The 25,646-nt window shown below is 47.9% G+C and overlaps 1 protein-coding gene across 2 annotated transcripts in view; it reads right to left on the bottom strand.

The window, feature by feature from the left end:
- GFY (golgi associated olfactory signaling regulator) overlaps window positions 1-25,646 on the bottom strand; it is a 387,029-nt gene that overhangs the window by 64,865 nt on the left and 296,518 nt on the right. For both annotated transcript variants that reach the window (XM_063942895.1, XM_063942896.1), the window contains one exon: window positions 10,263-10,433. In XM_063942895.1, coding sequence (XP_063798965.1) covers window positions 10,263-10,433 — 171 coding nt within the window. The remainder of the gene's footprint in view (window positions 1-10,262; window positions 10,434-25,646) is intronic.

Genomic DNA, 25,646 nt, shown 5'->3' with positions numbered 1-25,646 from the left:
GTACCCCTTTCGCCCCTCGCATGCTCCAGACACCAACGGAGGAATGAACTGAATCGCACAAAGTATGCGCAAGAGACAGAACAACCCATATGGAGGCACCGATTGATGTAGAAGCCATCGTCCAGTGGAAAACCCATGAACCTAAAGGCAAAAGGGGGGTAGCGGGAGGAGACGGAAAGTCGACAGGATGACCAAGTGACACATAGAGGCCCCCGGACCAAAGGACCGAATGGTGGCTATGGCCGAATCGACAGATAGGTAAATGACCCTACACCGAGAAGCCGGTATAGCATTATCGACTGAGGACCCGAGAGGACAGGAAAGATGACCCAACGACATCTCAGCCTCAACTTCTGCTGTAGGATGGTCGGAAACTCCCTAGCCGAACAAAGGTTCGCACCAGCACCGGGACCCACAGGACCAGATATCGGCAAGGGGAAGCCAGGCGCGAAAACAGAGTGCAAAAAATTGGCATCCACCCGTAGCGGGTAACGGAGCAGTCAGGGGTAGGATCGCTGGAAGTCTAATTGGGGAGGGGGCTGTGCCCAGTGACTGGGGCCGCGGGAACGCGTTTTTTGTTTGTATCTGCGAGCCGGAAGTACCCCAATTCCCTGGTTTGAGGCAGTCCCTGAACCCATGGCCTCTGTCACATTGGATGTAGGAGTGATGAAAACGACACCGTCCTACCAATTCCCAATGGGCATTATTGAATGCGAAGCCTAAGCCATACCCCGCGCACGACGGACCCGTCTGAAAACCGTAGCAGCTAGGCTGCTGCGCCCATCGACTCGCAGTACCGCCGTCCTAATCACCCCCGGGGGCCCTGAGTGAGCTCCACGCGCAATTCAACATTCGGTTTCCCGAAATAGTAGAATTCCTGACCGTGCTGTTCGCGCCGGAAGTCGCCATTGTAACGTCGCCAAGCCGCCCCTTCGTACTTAGGTACAGCACGGTGTATGAGGAACTGATAGCGCACAATGTTCATGTGTGCATGCGGGCGTGTCTCTAAATAACATGCCACGAAGATTAACCTGCGACCCAACCCAATTGGATAGGAGCGCCAAGCGTCCCTTGCTGCTCTGGGGTTGTTTCTTAGCCGAAAGCAAGGCCCTATGATCAGTGCTAGTAAGTGCAAAAATATTGACGTATTGCCCCTTACATAGTCGGTCTCCGATCCGGGCCGCAGACCACGTTGCACCGCCGTGTTAGTGCAGTGAACGTTGTCCGACTCAACCGACGCGTGCGAGGCGGAAGAGCTGGTAAATCTGCGTACGCCCATTTTGCAACGGTTTACCCTGTGCAATCCGCCGTCGGAGGAGGATACCCCATCTGAGGACGAGGAGGCAAGGGAAGAGTTCATGCCATTACGCCTATGCAAGTTCCTACTGCCCTTGCTGGAAACCCTACGCGCACACACCCCTGCCAGATGAGCGGGACCGCGTACTGGATCCCGATCCACTATTGGGGCTAACTGCAATCCCCCGGGCCCAGTCGGGGTCAGGGGAAGACTCACCTGCCAGAGAGGCCACATTGTCCGTTCCTGCATCCTCAAAATGACTTGCTGAGGTACCGTCAGGCTCCATCCTTGTCTCTGCGTCCGCGGCTGGGGAGACAAAAGATACATCGTTCCCATGCACCCGACTGCTGCCACAGCGAGCTACGGTTGCTGGCAGACGGACCGTCCCACTAGAGGACAGGAGCGGCGTAAGAGTGCACGCGATGCTATCCGCCAAGGATGCGGTGGCCGCCCCCCCTGTCCCCGGGTACGGTGGATAACAAGGGAGCCACGGCCGAAACAACAGCGGCACAAATGGCGGATAACACGGAGGCATCCACCAAGGGTGCAGCCGCCATCGTCGGCGCTCTGAGCTCAGACACCAAACGGGAGTCCCGCTCCTGACGAGAGGCTTGGAAACCACCCGTGGAAGCAAAGACCCGGACGAGCCCTCGCAGTCGGATATCGCGGCGTCACGGCCCTCTTCTGAAAAGCTCAGCCTGGCACGTCGGTGCCGTGACCGCCCGACTATCCCTATCCTCGTGCGCAGACAAGTGTCCTGAGCGCTGTCGCTGCCATAGAGACGCAGCGCACCCACAGACTGTGGGCTGTTCGCACCAGCGTCTGGAGCAGGCTGCTCCGGCTGGGCCTAGATAACGCGCTAACTGACTGCGTATGCCGGCCCCCCTAGGGGGGGGCATAAACATGCAGCTGCACTACCAGATTGTGGCCAGCCGGGATAATGCGGGCGCGTCGGCCGGCCGGACTAAGTGACGCGCACGCACCCCCAGAAAGGGCTGGTGCCTTGGGACCCGACCCACCGTGTGGCCCTGCGACAGTAGGAACGGCTCCATAGCGGCCGACCAGCCGGAGACCCCTGAGGGACCTCCCCGCGAGGGGCGACGGCGGTAACTGGCCCAACAGCAGCAGGAGGGGCGCATCTCCCCGTCCCACTGCGGGAGGCCACCGCACAGCCCCGCACCTGGCCAGGAGAAACCCCCGCACTCCATGCCCGGCTAGGCCTCATGTGGGCAGTTCTTGCGTGGACCGGTGACAAGACCAGCCCAGACGCAGGTGGGCGCGGGTGGCCTGCACGTGATACAGCATTGTCTTTTATTTATTTATTTATTTATTTTCATTTATTTATTTATTTATCTTTATTCAGACAGTGTGTCTGACGCTGCCCCCCTCCCCACCCCCACCGGCAGAAGCACCCGGCCGCACTGCGGGGCGGGAGCGCTGTCAAGGGCGCCCAGGCCCTGCGCGGCAGACACTCGCTCCCACAAGCGGATGCGGGGAAGACCGAATGGCCAAAAATACAAATGAGGGTTTGTGAGGACTGCGCTTTCACCTGGTGGTATATAATGAGTAGCTGCTATGGAGAGGAGCAGGCCGCCACAGCCGTCCAGGAACACCCGGCAACTCGTCCCCCGCCAGTGGCGGGGCCGGAGACGAAGATAGAGGCCGGAGGGGGAGCGCGAGCGGACGGGCAAGCCCAGCCGCAAATGGCCGAACGGCAACACGTGTTACAGGCGCAACGGGCCTGCCCCGACTCGGCCGGACCACAAAGGAGTCCAGTAGCCGAGCAGGCAGGCCAGCGCTGCGCCCGGGTCAGGCAGACTCGAATCGAAGAAGAAATAGGAGAGGGGGAAAAAGAGGATAGAAGGAGGGGAATAGGGATAGAAAATAGAAGGTACAGAGAGTATTATAGAGTAGGATGGTAGAGAGAAAGATAATAGATAGAAATGAAGTGTGTGAAGAAAACAGTAATAAATCAGTAGTACTTGCAGTTCCACGGAAAAAACTTGAAAGAGGCAGGATGTCCTAGGTCTGAAGACTATATGTATGTCAGACCAGCCCCTATACATAATTCAGCCAATCACAATCCAGGCAGTTTTCCTTACATTCCTCCCACAGAAACTGTAACCCCTTCCGTGCCAGAGTGATGCATTAAGAGGCGTGCAGCAGGCCCAGCCGGTGAGTTTATGATGTTTCGGCCATATTACATGACCTACGCAGTCTTTCTGAAACACAAATCAGCACTACATAAATGCAGGCCTAATCGAATGATTATTAGAACATGACTATTTGTTGGCCAATTTTAACTATACAAACACAAGAACAAAGGGGGTAATACCGAGTTGATCGCAGCATCAAATTTGTTAGCAGTTGGCCAAAACCATTTGCACTGCAGGTATGGCAGATATAACATTTGCAGAGAGAGTTAGATTTGGGTGGGGTGTGTTCAAACTGAAATCTAAATTGCAGTGTAAAAATAAAGCAGCCAGTTTTTTACCCTGCACAGCAACAAAATAACCCACCCAAATCTAACTCTCTCTGCAAATGTTATATCTGCCATACCTGCAGTGCAAATGGTTTTGCCCAACTGCTAACAAATTTGATGCTGCGATCAACTCGGTATTACCCCCAAAGTGTAGTGTGGTTCCAAACATAAAAGGTAACCCACAAAACATACACAATACATAAAAAACAATAAAGGAACAGTAATACACTTACGTTAGTAATTGACAAGAGTGATAGATGTCAAACACGCCAGCCAAAAGCAGTTCTATTTGGAATTACAACTTTTGTACAAATCGATGACATTTGCGGCAGAGTTTAAGGTATTTACGTCCGAAAACACAAACATGAATCATTAATAAATTACCGTGTTGTATTAAATAACAACCATATTTGTGTTCGCGGCTGTGTTAAAATTAGAGATGTGCACCGGAAATTTTTTGGGTTTTGGGTTTTGGTTTTGGATTCGGACGCGTTCTTGCAAAACCTCCCTGAAATTTTTTGGGCGGATTCGGGTGTGTTTTGGATTCGGGTGTTTTTTTTATCAAAAAACCCTCAAAAACAGCTGAAATCATAGATTTTGTGTGTGTGTGTGTGTGTGTGTGTGTGGGGGGGGGGGGGGGGGGGGGGATTTTGATCCTATATTATTATTAACCTCCATAACCATAATTTACACTCATTTCCAGTCTATTCTGAACACCCCACACCTCACAATATTATTTTTAGTCCTAAAATTTGCACCTATGTCGCTGGATGTCTAAGCTAAGCGACCCAAGTGGGCGGCACAAACACCTGGCTGATATAGGAGTGGCACTGCAGTGTCAGACAGGATGCACTTAAAAAAATTGACCCCAAACAACACATGATGCAAAGATAAATAAAAAAAAGGTGCAAGATGGAATTGTCCTTGGGCCCTCCCACCAACCCTTATGTTGTATAAACAGGACATGCACACTTTAACAAACCCATAATTTCAGCCACAGGGTCTGCCACACGACTGTGGCTGAAATGACTGGTTGGTTTGGGCCCCCACCAAAAAAAGAAGCAATCAATCTCTCCTTGCTCAAACTGGATCAACAGAGGCAAGATGTCCACCTCATCATCATCCTCTGATTCCTCACCCCTTTCACTGTGTACATCCACCTCCTCACAGAGTATTAATTCGTCCCCACTGGAATCCACCATCTCAGGTCCCTGTGTACTTTCTGGAGGCAATTGATGGTGAATGGCTCCACGGAGAAATTGATTATAATTAATTTTGAAGAACATCATCTTCTCCATATTTTCTGGAAGTAACTTCGTACGCTAATCGCTGACAAGGTGACCGGCTGCACTAAACACTCTTTCGGAGTACACACTGGAGGGGGGGGGGGTGGCAACTTAGGTAAAATAAAGCCAGTTTGTGCAAGGGCTTCCAAATTGCCTATTTTTCCTGCCAGTATACGTACGGACTGTCTGACGTGCCTACTTGGATGCGGTCACTCATATAATCCTCCACCATTCTTTCAATGGTGACAGAATCATATGCAGTGACAGTAGACGACATGTCAGTAATCATTGGCAGGTCTTTCAGTCCGGACCAGATGTCAGCACTCACACCAGACTGCCCTGCATCACCACCAGCGGAATTCTTAGCCTTTTCCTCGCAGCCCCAGTCGCGGGAGAATGTGAAGGAGGAGCTGTTGACGGGTCACGTTCCGCTTGAGTTGACAAGTGTCTCACCAGCAGGTCTTTGAACATGTGCAGACTTGTGTCTGCCAGAAAGAGAGATACAACGTAGGCTTTAAACCTATGATCGAGCACGGTGGCCAAAATGTAGTGCTCTGATTTCAACAGCTTGACCACCCGTGAATCCTGGTTAAGCAAATTAAGGGCTACATCCACAAGTCCCACATGCCTAGCGGAATCGTTCCGTTTTAGCTCCTCCTTCAATCTCTCCAGCTGCTTCTGCAAAAGCCTGATGAGGGGAATGACCTGACTCAGGCTGGCAGTGTCTGAATTAACTTCACGTGTGGCAATTTCAAAGGGTTGCAGAACCTTGCACAACGTTGAAATCATTCTCCACTGAGCTTGAGTCAGGTGCATTCCCCCTTCTTTGCCTATATCGTAGGCAGATGTATAGGCTTTAATGGCCTTTTGCTTCTCCTCCATCCTCTGAAGCATATAGAGGGTTGAATTCCACCTCGTTGCCACCTCTTGCTTCAGATGATGGCGGGGCAGGTTCAGGAGTGTTTGCTGGTGCTCCAGTCTTCGGCACGCGGTGGCTGAATGCCGAAAGTGGCCCGCAATTCTTCGGGACACTGACAGCATCTCTTGCACACCCCTGTCGTTTAAAAAAAAAATCTGCCCACCAAATTCAATGTGTGTGCAAAACATGGGACGTGCTGGAATTTTCCCAGTTGTAATGCACGCACAATAATGGTGGCGTAGTCCGATGTCACAAATCCCCAGGAGAGTCCAACTGGGGTAAGCCATTCTGTGATGATGTTCCTCAGATTCCGTAAGAGGCTGTCAGCCTCTTATGGAAAGCGGTGATACAAAGCGTAGCATGCCTATTTATTTATTTATTTATTACCAGTTATTTATATAGCGCACACATATTCCGCAGCGCTTTACAGAGAATATTTGGCCATTCACATCAGTCCCTGCCCCAGTGGAGCTTACAATCTATATTCCCTATCACATGTACACACAGACACATTCACGCTAGGGTTAATTTTGTTGGGAGCCAATTAACCTGCCAGTATATTTTTGGGATTGTGGGAGGAAACCGGAGTACCCGGAGGAAACCCACGCAAGTACGGGGAGAATATACAAACTCCGCACAGTTAGGGACATGGTGAGAATCGAACCCATGACCTCAGTGCTGTGAAGCAGTAATGCTAACCATTACACCATCCGTACTGCCACGTAATGCCTAGGAACGAGTTGGCGTTTGCGAGATTCTGCTACTGGTGCCGCCGCTGCTGTTCTTGCTGCGGGAGGCCATACATCTACCTAGTGGGCTGTCACAGTCATATAGTCCTGAGTCTGCCCTGCTCCACTTGTCCACATGTCCGTGGTTAAGTGGACATTGGGTACAACTGCATTTTTTAGGACACTGGTGAGTCTTTTTCTGACGTCTGTGTACATTCTCGGTATCGCCTGCCTACAGAAGGGGAACCTAGATGGTATTTGGTACCGGGGACACACTACCTCAAGAAATTCTCTAATTCCCTGTGAACTAACGCCGGATACCGGGCGCATGTCTAACACCAACACAGCTGCCAAGGCATGAGTTATCCGCATTGCAACAGGATGACTGCTGTGATATTTCATCTTCCTCAAAAAAGGACTGTTGGACAGTCAATTGCTTACTGGAAGTAGTACAAGTGGTCTTCCGACTTCCCCTCTGGGATGACGATTCATTCCCAGCAGCAACAACAGCAGCGCCAGCAGCAGTAGGCGTTACACTCAAGGATGCATCGGAGGAATCCCAGTCAGGAGAGGACTCGTCAGATTCGCCAGTCACATGGCCCGCAGGACTATTGGCGTTCCTGTCTGAGGAGGAAATTAACACTGAGGGAGTTGGTGGTGTGGTTTGCAGGAGCTTGGATACAAGAGGAAGGGATTTAGTTGTCAGTGGACTGTTCTGCTGTCACCCAAAGTTTTTGTACTTGTCAATGACTTCTGATGAATGCGCTCCAGGTGACGTATAAGGGAGGTTGTTCCTAGGTGGTTAACGTCCCTACCCCTACTTATTACAGCTTGACAAAGGCAACACATGGCTTGACACCTGTTGTCAGCATTTCTGTTAAAATAATTCCACACCGAAGAGGTGATTTTTTTTGTAATTTTACCAGGCATGTCAATGGCCATATTCATCCCACGGACAACAGGTGTCTCCCCGGGTGCCTGACTTAAACAAACCACCTTACCATCAGAATCTCCTCTTTGTCAATTTCCTCCTCAGCGCCAGCAACACCCATATCCTCATCCTGGTTTACTTCAACAGTGACATCTTCAATTTGACTATCAGGTACTGGACTGCGGGTGCTCCTTCCAGCACTTGCAGGGGGCGTACAAATGGTGGAAGGTGCCACCTCTTCCCGTCCAGTGTTGGGAAGGTCAGGCATCGCAACCGACACAATTGGACTCTCCTTGGGGATTTGTGATTTAGAAAAATGCACAGTTCTTTGCTGTGCTTTTGTCAGCTTAAGTCTTATCATTTTTCTAGCGGGAGGATGAGTGCTTCCATCCTCATGTGAAGCTGAACCACTAGCCATGAACATAGGCCGGGGCCTCAGCCGTTCCTTGCCACTCTGTGTCGTAAATGGCATATTGGCAAGTTTATGCATCTCCTCAGACGCTTTTAATTTTGATTTTTGGGTAATTAGTAATTAGTTTTTTGGATTTTACATGCTCTCTACTATGACATTGGGCATCAGCCTTGGCAGATGACGTTGATGGCATTTCATCATCTCGGCCATGATTAGTGGCAGCAGCTTCAGCATGAGGTGGAAGTGGATCTTGATCATTCCCTATTTTACCCTCCACATTTTTGTTCTCCATTTTTTAATGTGTGGAATTATATGCCAGTAATATATTAATAGCAATGGCCTACTGTACTGTCTGTACTACTACTGCTGGTCACCAAAATGCTGCACTGTCCTACTATATACTGCTCACAACAATGCAACACAGATATGGATACTTGAAGTGATATGGAGCTGCAAGATACAGCAATGGCCTACTGTACTACTGTATATATACTGGTAGTCACCACAATGCTGCACTGTCTTACTATATACTGCTCACAACAACAATGCAGCACATATATGGATAGTATATTTGACACAGAGCTGCAAGATACAGCAATGGCCTATTGTACTGTACTATATGTATACTGCTGGTCACCAAAATGCTGCACTGTCCTACTATATACTTCTTACAATAATGCAGCACAGATATGGATAGTATACTTGACACAGAGCTGCAAGATACAGCAATGGCCTACTGTACTGTACTATATGTATACTGCTGGTCACCAAAATGCTGCACTGTCCTACTATATACTGCTCACAATAATGCAGCACAGATATGGATAGTATACTTGACACAGAGCTGCAAAATACAGCAATGGCCTACTGTACTGTACTATATGTATACTGCTGGTCACCAAAATGCTGCACTGTCCTACTATATACCGCTCACAATAATGCAGCACAGATATGGATAGTATACTTGACACAGAGCTGCAAGATACAGCAATGGCCTACTGTACTGTACTATATGTATACTGCTGGTCACCAAAATGCTGCACTGTCCTACTATATACTGCTCACAATAATGCAGCACAGATATGGATAGTATACTTGACACAGAGCTGCAAGATACAGCAATGGCCTACTGTACTGTACTACTATAATTATATTATATATTGGTGGTTTCCACAATGCAGCACACTGAGCACAGATATGGAGCGTTTTCAGTCAGAGAACGTAGATGTTTGCAGCACACTGAGCACAGATATTTGCAGCTCACTGAGCACAGATATTTGCAGCACACTGAGCACAGATACGGAGCTTTTCAGGGAGAGAATGCAGCCACGTCCTCTCCGTTCCATCTCCAATGCAGGAGTGAAAATGGCAGCGACGCGCGGCTCTTTATATAGAATACGAATCTCGCGAGAATCCAACAGCGGGATGATGACTTTCGGGCGCGTTCGGGTTAACCGAGCAAGGCGGGAAGATCCGAGGCTGCCTCGGAACCGTGTAAAACAGGTGAAGTTCGGGGGGGTTCGGATCTCGACGAACCGAACCCGCTCATCTCTAGTTAAAATATACGAATGCAATGAACACGGCCAACTTGCAAGGTTAGTAAATTCCCGAAACGCCACTTAGACAGAAAAACGGAACTCAAATGGATTCGAAAAAAAACGACATCTTAGTAAATAAACCCCTGTATCTACTTAGAAATGCCTTTTTAGGAAGGAATTTTTCATTACCATTGTTTCTGTGGTTGGGTTCCACATAGGAATACCTAGGCAAGCTTTTTCATTCACCAAGCGCCCATGTCTTTTCTATTTCACACTATTATAAGAGTTATCCTGTGTATTCATTTACTCAATGTATGCACACTAATCAGAACAACAGGAATTACTTCTTATTGTGAAAACTTGCTAATGGTCTGTCATCTACTGAATTAGTTGTGATTTTGGTATAGGTATTAGTGTAGTTTTCTATACAATTAGTTAATTGGTAGTCATGTTAGAGTTTCTTTGTTTTCAAAACTATTTAGAGGCCTTGTACCTGATCTTAACTTCAAGATAAGGAGGCCTCTCAATATCCTTGACATAGGAAAAAATACAGTTCCTGGTATTCATAAGTCATATAATAGTTCTAAAAAATGTTATAGAAATCATAGAGAGAGTAGGCTTAGCCAGAAATGCTTTTTGTCGAATCAAAATCTGTCTTTAACAACTTACCTGGGTCCTCAAAGCCTTCACCATAGAGTCTGTGGTGGGAAAACATGTCCTCCTTATGTTGCCGGATGTAGATACAGTAGACAAGAATGAACAGACAAGCAAGTACCCCAGCCATACCAAGAAACAACGCAAGCAACTTGTGGGCTCCGAAAAACTTCTTCATCCCTGACCCTAACAAAAAAGAATGGATTAAAATATGAATATTATAAAGAGGAGGACATCTTTAGCTGCATGAATTGGTACAGTCTACAACCTAGCCTGCCAAGTAAGAGTAGACGTAACTCAAACTACTGGAAATGTTGCCCTTACCAAAAATGTATGCAGTACTGTACAATACTACATACTAGAGATGTGCGCCGACCCCCGTGTTTTGTCTTTGGTTTTGGTTGTCATCGGGCTTTGGTTTTGCTAAAATTGCCCTCACGTGTTTTGATTTTGGATCTGTATTTATTGTTCCTACAGTATTATTAACCTCAATAACATTCATTTCCTGTTATTTCCAGTCAATTATGATGACTTCACAGCTCATAATATTGTTTTCATCAATATCGGCCAAAGGCTGCAGTGAGCTAACTGATACCTAAGCAACAGTGCAGCGCCACAAACACAGGACAGCTTATATCACATATAAGAAACATTGCCACACAGTAGTGGCATAAAATAAAAGTGGTGCAAGATGGAATTGTCCTTGGGTCCTCTCATCCACCCTTATATGTTGGATAGTAAAAAAAACATGCACAGTTTAACAAACCAAGCACTTCAGTGACAGGGACTGACAGTTTTGTATTCAAAGTGCTTGGTTTGTTTGGGTCCCCACAAACCAATTCCTTAGAAGGACTACCCTCTGATCACTACTGAGGAGGTTGATGATGGGGATGTTGGCAGTGGAGATTGCATGGGCTGATCCAACTGCTGGTAGATGATACTGGACTGCTTGTTATTATTTTACAAATTATTATAATTTTGTAAAAATAAATTTAATGAAATCCCCATAAATGATGTAACATGGAAGAGGTGCATACTTGGTTAATGTCCGTATCTCTGCTAACTTTGGCATCACAAATGGAGCAGATGCCTTCACAAATGTTTTACGGATTTGGGTGAAACTAATCCAACACCCATCACAATGGCTTTCTTTTTATCATGTGAAAGAACTGCTGCCTGACACAAACAACATCATCAACATCCTCATCCTCCTCATTAGCGTCTGATAGTACACAAAAATCCCCCTCATCCTGTTCCACTTCCACACTAGCATCCTCAAATTCTATTATGTCATCACCATCTTTACTTGTACTAATCATTCCCACAATTGCAGATGGTGCAAAAATGGTGGAATGACGCAAATGAGGCTTATATGCAAGTAGTCTGAGAAATGTCAGACTTACACATAGCAAATGTGGACACCCTTAGACTCTCCACAGGGATTTGTGAACACACAATTTGTTCTTCAGCCTTAAGGTGATATGTTAAATGATATTGCTAATTTTCACCTTTCTAAGCGGTATCATTTGTATTATCATCCAGTGTTTATGCACTATATTGTTAACAATGTCCACGATATAGCCATCATCTATGATGGCAGCACAATTTGAACTATATCATCCAAAGCTGCATATTTGACCCAGCGGTGGGATGACGTCAGTTAGTGATAGTGTGTATGCACTATGGGGGTCATTCTGACCCAATCGCTCGCTGCAGTTTATCGCAGTGCAGTGATCGGGTCAGAACTGCGCATGTGCTGGCGCCGCAGTGCGCGGGCGCATACCGGATGGCCAAAGGCCGTCGTTCCCTAGCAATCGTCTCTGCCTGATTGACAGGCAGAGATGGTCGTTGGGTGGGAGGGGGCGGCACAGCGGCGTTGGCCACTGTTATGGGGGCACGGTCAGGCCAAAGCAGGCGTGGCCGGACCGTGCGGGCCATAGCGGCTGCGTGATGTCACACGCAGCCGCTGCGACCAGGGGTAGCAACGATCAACTCCCGGACAGCCGCAGGAGCTGCGCTGGCCAGGAGTTACTCCACAAGTACAAAAGCATAGCTGCTGTGCGATGCTTTTGTACTTGTGCGGGAGGAAGGTTGGACAGACATGCGGGGCGGACTAGCCCTGTGCTGGGTGTCCCCCCGCATGTCTGGGTACATGATCATAGCGTGCTAAATTTAGTACAGCTACGATCAACTCGGGATGACCCCCTATATCATCTGCCCGGGAGTCAATGGAAAACACTAGGCAATATCCCTCATGGAGTGTATAGTTTAGTGTGCACCCAGCCTTAGTGTTTTGGGTTTTTTGGGCACCTCCACCTCTTTTTTCTAACACTGTAAATAATTTTGATTTCAGGTGCCATTTCCTAAACTTTCTGCCCCCTGGCCCACCTTTAGTATATTTTGTATAACTATCATGACTAGGAGCAGCCACAGCACTAGGTTGCTGTTTCTGCACTACTTTCAGCTGATCGTGGATCCATATCGAATCAGTGCTTATATTTATTAATGCAGTGGGGCACGGCCCTTACTGGGCTTTATTGAACACACAAGTTTTACACTAAAAAAAAATAACAGCTGTTTTTGTTTCTTTCACAAAAAACAAAATTCACATTGTGGACTCACAGTGCTTATATTTATTAATGCAGTGGGGCACGGCCTGGCCCTAAACACACAAGTTTTACAAAATAAAACATTTTTTATTCTGTCTAACAATTGATAACTTCACACTGTGATTCACAGCGTTTTTATATTGTTAACACAGTGGCACAACCTGGCTCTGAACACAATTTTTTTTTTTTTTTTTTTTTTACACATTGCTACAAGTGACTTATTATAGTAATGGTGGCACGGGCCAGTGTGCACCAATAAAGTGTTAATTCTGCTCCGCGGGCAGTGACAAAAAAAGAACACCACGGTGCACCTAGCGTTAATGCTGCCCTTGTATTAGGAGTGCTGGGCAGCTCTGCTGGTAGTGCCAAAAAAAACACACACACGTGTGCACCGAGGGTTAATGCTGCCCATGTATTAGGAGCTCTGGGCTGCACTGCACGCATTTACAGCACCAGTGTGACTGTGCACCAATAAAGGGTTAATCAAATAATGTCATTAAAAAAATAATAATGCTGCCATTAGGAGGAACTCTGGGCTATCTGCAGTGCACCAGTAAAGGTTCTAATAATAGATATTGCTGTCAGTGGATGTGCTCTCTGTCCAGAGTCCTGTGTTAAATGGCGCCCAAATCACTGGAGGAACTTATATCGAATCCAAAACGAACAAGATCTGACACCCAGAAGATGATGTTTTGCCTCATTTTGGAATCAGAGCCTGATGGGAAAACCAGAGCCACGGCTCAGATTCCCTCAGATCCTCGAAGTTCGGGAGGGCTCGGTTCTCCAAGACTCAAGCCTGCTCATCTCTGCTACATACTAGAGATATGCGGCTGGCACTTTTCGTGTTTTGGTTTTGGTTCTAATTCCATTTTAGTGTTTTGGATCTGGATGATTTTTGAAAATAAACATAAAAACAGCTAAAATCACAGAATTTGGGGGTAATTTTGCTCCTACAGTCTTATTAACCTTAATAATAATAATTTCCACTCATTTCCAGTTTATTCTGAATAGTGATGAGCGGGTTCGGTTTCTCGGAAACCGAACCCCCCCCCCCCCCCCGAACTTCACCCTTTTTACTAGTGTTGTGCACCGGACATTTTTCGGGTTTTGTGTTTTGGTTTTGGATTCGGTTCCGTGGCCGTGTTTTGGATTCGGACGCGTTTTGGCAAAACCTCACTGAAATTTTTTTGTCGGATTCGGGTGTGTTTTGGATTCGGGTGTTTTTTTCAAAAACCCCTAAAAAACAGCTTAAATCATAGAATTTGGGGGTCATTTTGATCCCATAGTATTATTAACCTCAATTACCATAATTTCCACTAATTTCCAGTCTATTCTGAACACCTCACACCTCACAATATTATTTTTAGTCCTACAATTTGCACCAAGGTCGCTGGATGACTAAGCTAAGCGACCCAAGTGGCCGACATAAACACCTGGCCCATCTAGGAGTGGCACTGCAGTGTCAGACAGGATGGCCGATTTAAAAAATAGTCCCCAAACAGCACATGATGCAAAGAAAAAAAGAGGCGCACCAAGGTGGCTGTGTGACTAAGCTAAGCGACACAAGTGTCCGACACAAACACCTGGCCCATCTAGGAGTGGCACTGCAGTGTCAATCAACACAGAATGGCACTTCCAAAAAATTGTCCCCAAACAGCACATGATGCAAAGAAAAAAAGAGGCGCACCAAGGTCGCTGTGTGACTAAGCTAAGCGACACAAGTGGCCGACACAAACACCTGGCCCATCTAGGAGTGGCACTGCAGTGTCAGGCAGGATGGCACTTCAAAAAAATTGTCCCCAAACAGCACATGATGCAAAGAAAAAAAGAGGCGCACCAAGGTCGCTGTGTGACTAAGCTAAGCGACACAAGTGGCCGACACAAACACCTGGCCCATCTAGGAGTGGCACTGCAGTGTCAGACAGGATGGCCGATTTAAAAAATAGTCCTCAAACAGCACATGATGCAAAGAAAAAAAGAGGCGCACCAAGGTGGCTGTGTGACTAAGCTAAGCGACACAAGTGTCCGACACAAACACCTGGCCCATCTAGGAGTGGCACTGCAGTGTCAATCAACACAGAATGGCACTTCCAAAAAATTGTCCCCAAACAGCACATGATGCAAAGAAAAAAAGAGGCGCACCAAGGTCGCTGTGTGACTAAGCTAAGCGACACAAGTGGCCGACACAAACACCTGGCCCATCTAGGAGTGGCACTGCAGTGTCAGGCAGGATGGCACTTCAAAAAAATTGTCCCCAAACAGCACATGATGCAAAGAAAAAAAGAGGCGCACCAAGGTCGCTGTGTGACTAAGCTAAGCGACACAAGTGGCCGACACAAACAACTGGCCCATCTAGGAGTGGCACTGCAGTGTCAGACAGGATGGCCGATTTAAAATATAGTCCCCAAACAGCACATGATGCAAAGAAAAAAAGAGGTGCACCAAGGTGGCTGTGTGACTAAGCTAAGCGACACAAGTGGCCGACACAAACACCTGGCCCATTTAGGAGTGGCACTGCAGTGTCAATCAAGACAGGATGGCACTTCCAAAAAAAAATCCCCAAACAGCACATGATGCAAAGAAAAAATAAGAATTTACTTACCGATAATTCTATTTCTCGTAGTCCGTAGTAGATGCTGGGGACTCCGTCAGGACCATGGGGAATAGCGGCTCCGCAGGAGACAGGGCACAAAAGTAAAAGCTTTAGGATCAGATGGTGTGCACTGGCTCCTCCCCCTATGACCCTCCTCCAAGCCTCAGTTAGGATACTGTGCCTGGACGAGCGTACACAATAAGGAAGGATTTTGAATCCCGGGTAAGACTCATACCAGCCACACCAATCACACTGTACAACCTGTGATCTGAACCCAGTTAACAGCATGATAACAGCGGAGCCTCTGAAAAGATGGCTCACAACAATAATAACCCGATTTTTGTAACAATAACTATGTACAAGTATTGCAGACAATCCGCACTTGGGATGGGCGCCCAGCATCCACTACGGACTACGAGAAATAGAATTATCGGTAAGTAAATTCTTATTTTCTCTGACGTCCTAAGTGGATGCTGGGGACTCCGTCAGGACCATGGGGATTATACCAAAGCTCCCAAACGGGCGGGAGAGTGCGGATGACTCTGCAGCACCGAGTGAGAGAACTCCAGGTCCTCCTCAGCCAGGGTGTGCCCCTGACCAAGTAGCAGCTCGGCAAAGTTGTAAAGCCGAGACCCCTCGGGCAGCCGCCCAAGATGAGCCCACCTTCCTTGTGGAATGGGCATTTACATATTTTGGCTGTGGCAGGCCTGCCACAGAATGTGAAAGCTGAATTGTACTACACATCCAACTAGCAATCGTCTGCTTAGAAGCAAGAGCACCCAGTTTGTTGGGTGCATATAGGATAACAGCAAGTCAGTTTTCCTGACTCCAGCCGTCCTGGAAACCTATATTTTCAGGACCCTGACAACATCTAGCAACTTGGAGTCCTCCAAGTCCCTAGTAGCCGCAGGTACCACAATAAGCTGGTTCAGGTGAAACGCTGACACCACCTTAGGGAGAAACTGGGGACGAGTCCGCAGCTCTGCCCTGTCCGAATGGACAATCAGATATGGGCTTTTATGAGACAAAGCCGCCAATTCTGACACTCGCCTGGCCGAGGCCAGGGCCAACATCATGGTCACTTTCCATGTGAGATATTTCAAATCCACAGATTTGAGCGGTTTAAACCAATGTGATTTGAGGAATCCCAGAACTACGTTGAGATCCCACAGTGCCACTGGAGGCACAAAAGGGGGTTGTATATGCAGTACTCCCTTGACAAACTTCTGGACTTCAGGAACTGAAGCCAATTCTTTCTGGAAGAAAATCGACAGGGCCGAAATTTGAACCTTAATGGATCCCAATTTGAGGCCCATAGACACTCCTGTTTGCAGGAAATGCAGGAATCGACCGAGTTGAAATTTCTTCGTGGGGCCTTCCTGGCCTCACACCACGCAACATATTTTCGCCACATGTGGTGATAATGTTGTGCGGTCACCTCCTTCCTGGCTTTGACCAGGGTAGGAATGACCTCTTCCGGAATGCCTTTTTCCCTTAGGATCCGGCGTTCAACCGCCATGCCGTCAAACGCAGCCGCGGTAAGTCTTGGAACAGACATGGTACTTGCTGAAGCAAGTCCCTTCTTAGCGGCAGAGGCCATGAGTCCTCTGTGAGCATCTCTTGAAGTTCCGGGTACCAAGTCCTTCTTGGCCAATCCGGAGCCACGAGTATAGTTCTTACTCCTCTACGTCTTATAATTCTCAGTACCTTAGGTATGAGAAGCAGAGGAGGGAACCCATACACCGACTGGTACACCCACGGTGTTACCAGAACGTCCACAGCTATTGCCTGAGGGTCTCTTGACCTGGCGCAATACCTGTCCAGTTTTTTGTTCAGGCGGGACGCCATAATTTTTCCCAATGGTTCACAATCATGTGGAAAACTTCCGTGTGAAGTCCCCACTCTCCCGGGTGGAGGTCGTGCCTGCTGAGGAAGTCTGCTTCCCAGTTGTCCACTCCCGGAATGAACACTGCTGACAGTGCTATCACATGATTTTCAGCCCAGCGAAGAATCCTTGCAGCTTCTGCCATTGCCCTCCTGCTTCTTGTGTCGCCCTGTCTGTTTACGTGGGCGACTGACGTAATGTTGTCCGACTGGATCAGCACCGGTTGACTTTGAAGCAGAGGTCTTCCTAGGCTCAGAGCATTGTAAATTGCCCTTAGCTCCAGTATATTTATGTGGAGAGAAGTCTCCAGACTTGACCACACTCCTTGGAAATTTCATCCCTGTGTGACTGCTCCCCAGCCTCTCAGGCTGGCATCCGTGGTCACCAGGACCCAGTCCTGAATGCCGAATCTGCTGCCCTCTAGTAGATGAGCACTCTGCAGCCACCACAGAAGAGACACCCTTGTCCTTGAAGACAGGATTATCCGCTGATGCATCTGAAGATGCGATCCGGACCATTTGTCCAGCAGATCCCACTGAAAAATTATTTCGTGAAATCTGCCGAATGGAATCGCTTCGTAAGAAGCCACCATTTTTCCCAGGACTCTTGTGCATTGATGCACTGACACTTGGCCTGGTTCTAGGAGGTTCCTAACTAGCTCAGATAACTCCCAGGCTTTCTCCTCCGGGAGAAACACCTTTTTCTGGACTGTGTCCAGAATCATCCCTAGTAACAGCAGACGTGTCGTCGGAATCAGCTGCGATTTTGGAGTATTTAGAATCCACCCGTGCTGTCGTAGAACTACTTGAGATAGTGCTACTCCGACCTCCAACTGTTCTCTGGACCTTGCCCTTATCAGGAGATCGTCCAAGTAAGGGATAATTTAGACGCCTTTTCTTTGAAGAAGAATCATCATTTCGGCCATTACCTTGGTAAAGACCCGGGGTGCCGTGGACAATCCAAACGGCAGCGTCTGAAACTGATAGTGACAGTTCTGTACCACGAACCTGAGGTACCCTTGGTGAGAAGGGCAATTTGGGACATGGAGGTAAGCATCCTTGATGTCCAGGGACACCATATAGTCCCCTTCTTCCTGGTTCGCTATCACTGCTCTGAGTGACTCCATCTTGATTTGAACCTTTGTATGTAAGTGTTCAAAGATTTCAGATTTAGAATAGATCTCACCGAGCCGTCTGGCTTCAGTACCACAAATAGTGTGGAATAATACCCTTTTCCTTGTTGTAGGAGGGGTACTTTGATTATCACCTGCTGGGAATACAGCTTGTGAATTGTTTCCAATAATGCCTCCCTGTCGGAGGGAGACGTTGGTAAAGCAGATTTCAGGAACCTGCGAGGGGGAGACGTCTCGAATTTCCAATCTGTACCCCTGGGATACTACTTGTAGGATCCAGGGGTCCACTTGCGAGTGAGCCCACTGCGCGCTGAAACTCTTGAGACGACCCCCCCCCACCGCACCCGAGTCCGCTTGTACGGCCCCAGCGTCATGCTGAGGACTTGGCAGAAGCGGTGGAGGGCTTCTGTTCCTGGGAAGGGGCTGCCTGCTGCAGTCTTCTTCCGTTCCTCTACCCCTGGGCAGATATGACTGGCCTTTTGCCCGCTTGCCCTTATGGGGACGAAAGGACTGAGGCTGAAAAGACGGTGTCTTTTTCTGCTGAGATGTGACTTGGGGTAAAAAGGTGGATTTTCCAGCTGTTGCCGTGGCCACCAGGTCCGATGGACCGACCCCAAATAACTCCTCCCCTTTATACGGCAATACTTCCATGTGCCATTTGGAATCTGCATCACCTGACCACTGTCGTGTCCATAAACATCTTCTGGCAGACATGGACATCGCACTTACTCATGGTGCCAGAGTGCAAATATCCCTCTGTGCATCTCGTATATATAGAAATGCTCTATAGTCAATAAAATACTGTCCCTGTCAAGGGTATCAATATTTTCAGTCAGGGAATCCGACCAAGCCACCCCAGCGCTGCACATCCAGGCTGAGGCGATCGCTGGTCGCAGTATAACACCAGTATGTGTGTATATACTTTTTAGGATATTTTCCAGCTTCCTATTAGCTGGCTCCTTGAGGGCGGCCGTATCTGGAGACGGTAACGCCACTTGTTTTGATAAGCGTGTGAGCGCCTTTTCTATCGGGGGAAACCCACGCATCATCACACACTAGAGATGAGCGCCTGAAATTTTTCGGGTTTTGTGTTTTGGTTTTGGGTTCGGTTCCGCGGCCGTGTTTTGGGTTCGAACGCGTTTTGGCAAAACCTCACCGAATTTTTTTTGTCGGATTCGGGTGTGTTTTGGATTCGGGTGTTTTTTTCCAAAAACACTAAAAAACAGCTTAAATCATAGAATTTGGGGGTCATTTTGATCCCAAAGTATTATTAACCTCAAAAACCATAATTTACACTCATTTTCAGTCTATTCTGAATACCTCACACCTCACAATATTATTTTTAGTCCTAAAATTTGCACCGAGGTCGCTGTGTGAGTAAGATAAGCGACCCTAGTGGCCGACACAAACACCGGGCCCATCTAGGAGTGGCACTGCAGTGTCACGCAGGATGTCCCTTCCAAAAAACCCTCCCCAAACAGCACATGACGCAAAGAAAAAAAGAGGCGCAATGAGGTAGCTGTGTGAGTAAGATTAGCGACCCTAGTGGCCGACACAAACACCGGGCCCATCTAGGAGTGGCACTGCAGTGTCACGCAGGATGGCCCTTCCAAAAAACCCTCCCCAAACAGCACATGACGCAAAGAAAAAAAGAGGCGCAATGAGGTAGCTGTGTGAGTAAGATTAGCGACCCTAGTGGCCGACACAAACACCGGGCCCATCTAGGAGTGGCACTGCAGTGTCACGCAGGATGGCCCTTCCAAAAAACCCTCCCCAAACAGCACATGACGCAAAGAAAAAAAGAGGCGCAATGAGGTAGCTGACTGTGTGAGTAAGATTAGCGACCCTAGTGGCCGACACAAACACCGGGCCCATCTAGGAGTGGCACTGCAGTGTCACGCAGGATGTCCCTTCCAAAAAACCCTCCCCAAACAGCACATGACGCAAAGAAAAAAAGAGGCGCAATGAGGTAGCTGTGTGAGTAAGATTAGCGACCCTAGTGGCCGACACAAACACCGGGCCCATCTAGGAGTGGCACTGCAGTGTCACGCAGGATGTCCCTTCCAAAAAACCCTCCCCAAACAGCACATGACGCAAAGAAAAAAAGAGGCGCAATGAGGTAGCTGACTGTGTGAGTAAGATTAGCGACCCTAGTGGCCGACACAAACACCGGGCCCATCTAGGAGTGGCACTGCAGTGTCACGCAGGATGTCCCTTCCAAAAATCCCTCCCCAAACAGCACATGACGCAAAGAAAAAAGAGGCGCAATGAGGTAGCTGACTGTGTGAGTAAGATTAGCGACCCTAGTGGCCGACACAAACACCGGGCCCATCTAGGAGTGGCACTGCAGTGTCACGCAGGATGTCCCTTCCAAAAAACCCTCCCCAATCAGCACATGATGCAAAGAAAAAGAAAAGAAAAAAGAGGTGCAAGATGGAATTGTCCTTGGGCCCTCCCACCCACCCTTATGTTGTATAAACAAAACAGGACATGCACACTTTAACCAACCCATCATTTCAGTGACAGGGTCTGCCACACGACTGTGACTGATATGACGGGTTGGTTTGGACCCCCCCCAAAAAAGAAGCAATTAATCTCTCCTTGCACAAACTGGCTCTACAGAGGCAAGATGTCCACCTCATCTTCACCCTCCGATATATCACCGTGTACATCCCCCTCCTCACAGATTATCAATTCGTCCCCACTGGAATCCACCATCTCAGCTCCCTGTGTACTTTGTGGAGGCAATTGCTGCTGGTCAATGTCTCCGCGGAGGAATTGATTATAATTCATTTTAATGAACATCATCTTCTCCACATTTTCTGGATGTAACCTCGTACGCCGATTGCTGACAAGGTGAGCGGCGGCACTAAACACTCTTTCGGAGTACACACTTGTGGGAGGGCAACTTAGGTAGAATAAAGCCAGTTTGTGCAAGGGCCTCCAAATTGCCTCTTTTTCCTGCCAGTATAAGTACGGACTGTGTGACGTGCCTACTTGGATGCGGTCACTCATATAATCCTCCACCATTCTATCAATGTTGAGAGAATCATATGCAGTGACAGTAGACGACATGTCCGTAATCGTTGTCAGGTCCTTCAGTCCGGACCAGATGTCAGCATCAGCAGTCGCTCCAGACTGCCCTGCATCACCGCCAGCGGGTGGGCTCGGAATTCTGTGCCTTTTCCTCGCACCCCCAGTTGCGGGAGAATGTGAAGGAGGAGATGTTGACAGGTCGCGTTCCGCTTGACTTGACAATTTTGTCACCAGCAGGTCTTTCAACCCCAGCAGACCTGTGTCTGCCGGAAAGAGAGATCCAAGGTAGGCTTTAAATCTAGGATCGAGCACGGTGGCCAAAATGTAGTGCTCTGATTTCAACAGATTGACCACCCGTGAATCCTTGTTAAGCGAATTAAGGGCTGCATCCACAAGTCCCACATGCCTAGCGGAATCGCTCCCTTTTAGCTCCTTCTTCAATGCCTCCAGCTTCTTCTGCAAAAGCCTGATGAGGGGAATGACCTGACTCAGGCTGGCAGTGTCTGAACTGACTTCACGTGTGGCAAGTTCAAAGGGCATCAGAACCTTGCACAACGTTGAAATCATTCTCCACTGCACTTGAGACAGGTGCATTCCACCTACTATATCGTGCTCAATTGTATAGGCTTGAATGGCCTTTTGCTGCTCCTCCAACCTCTGAAGCATATAGAGGGTTGAATTCCACCTCGTTACCACTTCTTGCTTCAGATGATGGCAGGGCAGGTTCAGTAGTTTTTGGTGGTGCTCCAGTCTTCTGTACGTGGTGCCTGTACGCCGAAAGTGTCCCGCAATTTTTCTGGCCACCGACAGCATCTCTTGCACGCCCCTGTCGTTTTTTAAAAAATTCTGCACCACCAAATTCAAGGTATGTGCAAAACATGGGACGTGCTGGAATTTGCCCATATTTAATGCACACACAATATTGCTGGCGTTGTCCGATGCCACAAATCCACAGGAGAGTCCAATTGGGGTAAGCCATTCCGCGATGATCTTCCTCAGTTGCCGTAAGAGGTTTTCAGCTGTGTGCGTATTCTGGAAAGCGGTGATACAAAGCGTAGCCTGCCTAGGAAAGAGTTGGCGTTTGCGAGATGCTGCTACTGGTGCCGCCGCTGCTGTTCTTGCGGCGGGAGTCCATACATCTACCCAGTGGGCTGTCACAGTCATATAGTCCTGACCCTGCCCTGCTCCACTTGTCCACATGTCCGTGGTTAAGTGGACATTGGGTACAACTGCATTTTTTAGGACACTGGTGAGTCTTTTTCTGACGTCCGTGTACATTCTCGGTATCGCCTGCCTAGAGAAGTGGAACCTAGATGGTATTTGGTAACGGGGGCACACTGCCTCAATAAATTGTCTAGTTCCCTGTGAACTAACGGCGGATACCGGACGCACGTCTAACACCAACATAGTTGTCAAGGACTCAGTTATCCGCTTTGCAGTAGGATGACTGCTGTGATATTTCATCTTCCTCGCAAAGGACTGTTGAACAGTCAATTGCTTACTGGAAGTAGTACAAGTGGGCTTACGACTTCCCCTCTGGGATGACCATCGACTCCCAGCGGCAACAACAGCAGCGCCAGCAGCAGTAGGCGTTACACGCAAGGATGCATCGGAGGAATCCCAGGCAGGAGAGGACTCGTCAGAATTGCCAGTGACATGGCCTGCAGGACTATTGGCATTCCTGGGGAAGGAGGAAATTGACACTGAGGGAGTTGGTGGGGTGGTTTGCGTGAGCTTGGTTACAAGAGGAAGGGATTTACTGGTCAGTGGACTGCTTCCGCTGTCACCCAAAGTTTTTGAACTTGTCACTGACTTATTATGAATGCGCTGCAGGTGACGTATAAGGGAGGATGTTCCGAGGTGGTTAACGTCCTTACCCCTACTTATTACAGCTTGACAAAGGGAACACACGGCTTGACACCTGTTGTCCGCATTTCTGGTGAAATACCTCCACACCGAAGAGCTGATTTTTTTGGTATTTTCACCTGGCATGTCAACGGCCATATTCCTCCCACGGACAACAGGTGTCTCCCCGGGTGCCTGACTTAAACAAACCACCTCACCATCAGAATCCTCCTGGTCAATTTCCTCCCCAGCGCCAGCAACACCCATATCCTCCTCATCCTGGTGTACTTCAACACTGACATCTTCAATCTGACTATCAGGAACTGGACTGCGGGTGCTCCTTCCAGCACTTGCAGGGGGCGTGCAAATGGTGGAAGGCGCATGCTCTTCACGTCCAGTGTTGGGAAGGTCAGGCATCGCAACCGACACAATTGGACTCTCCTTGTGGATTTGGGATTTCAAAGAACGCACAGTTCTTTGCGGTGCTTTTGCCAGCTTGAGTCTTTTCAGTTTTCTAGCGAGAGGCTGAGTGCTTCCATCCTCATGTGAAGCTGAACCACTAGCCATGAACATAGGCCAGGGCCTCAGCCGTTCCTTGCCACTCCGTGTGGTAAATGGCATATTGGCAAGTTTACGCTTCTCCTCCGACAATTTTATTTTAGGTTTTGGAGTCCTTTTTTTACTGATATTTGGTGTTTTGGTTTTGACATGCTCTGTACTATGCCATTGGGCATCGGCCTTGGCAGACGACGTTGCTGGCATTTCATCGTCTCGGCCATGACTAGTGGCAGCAGCTTCAGCACGAGGTGGAAGTGGATCTTGATCTTTCCCTAATTTTGGAACCTCAACATTTTTGTTCTCCATATTTTAATAGGCACAACTAAAAGGCACCTCAGGTAAACAATGGAGATGGATGGATTGGATACTAGTATACAATTATGGACGGGCTGCCGAGTGCCGACACAGAGGTAGCCACAGCCGTGAACTACCGCACTGTACTGTGTCTGCTGCTAATATATAGACTGGTTGATAAAGAGATAGTATACTCGTAACTAGTATGTATGTATAAAGAAAGAAAAAAAAACCACGGTTAGGTGGTATATACAATTATGGACGGGCTGCCGAGTGCCGACACAGAGGTAGCCACAGCCGTGAACTACCGCACTGTACTGTGTCTGCTGCTAATATATAGACTGGTTGATAAAGAGATAGTATACTCGTAACTAGTATGTATGTATAAAGAAAGAAAAAAAAACCACGGTTAGGTGGTATATACAATTATGGACGGGCTGCCGAGTGCCGACACAGAGGTAGCCACAGCCGTGAACTACCGCACTGTACTGTGTCTGCTGCTAATATATAGACTGGTTGATAAAGAGATAGTATACTCGAAACTAGTATGTATGTATAAAGAAAGAAAAAAAAACCACGGTTAGGTGGTATATACAATTATGGACGGGCTGCCGAGTGCCGACACAGAGGTAGCCACAGCCGTGAACTACCGCACTGTACTGTGTCTGCTGCTAATATATAGACTGGTTGATAAAGAGATAGTATACTCGTAACTAGTATGTATGTATAAAGAAAGAAAAAAAAACCACGGTTGGGTGGTATATACAATTATGGACGGGCTGCCGAGTGCCGACACAGAGGTAGCCACAGCCGTGAACTACCGCACTGTACTGTGTCTGCTGCTAATATATAGACTGGTTGATAAAGAGATAGTATACTCGTAACTAGTATGTATGTATAAAGAAAGAAAAAAAAACCACGGTTAGGTGGTATATACAATTATGGACGGGCTGCCGAGTGCCGACACAGAGGTAGCCACAGCCGTGAACTACCGCACTGTACTGTGTCTGCTGCTAATATAGACTGGTTGATAAAGAGATAGTATACTCGTAACTAGTATGTATGTATAAAGAATGAAAAAAAAACCACGGTTAGGTGGTATATACAATTATGGACGGGCTGCCGAGTGCCGACACAGAGGTAGCCACAGCCGTGAACTACCGCACTGTACTGTGTCTGCTGCTAATATATAGACTGGTTGATAAAGAGATAGTATACTCGTAACTAGTATGTATGTATAAAGAAAGAAAAAAAAACCACGGTTAGGTGGTATATACAATTATGGACGGGCTGCCGAGTGCCGACACAGAGGTAGCCACAGCCGTGAACTACCGCACTGTACTGTGTCTGCTGCTAATATATAGACTGGTTGATAAAGAGATAGTATACTCGTAACTAGTATGTATGTATAAAGAAAGAAAAAAAAACCACGGTTAGGTGGTATATA

The sequence above is a fragment of the Pseudophryne corroboree genome, chromosome 10, assembly GCF_028390025.1.
Source record: "Pseudophryne corroboree isolate aPseCor3 chromosome 10, aPseCor3.hap2, whole genome shotgun sequence".
NCBI lineage: Eukaryota > Metazoa > Chordata > Amphibia > Anura > Myobatrachidae > Pseudophryne > Pseudophryne corroboree.
This window is presented reverse-complemented; position numbering and strand designations above follow the sequence as displayed.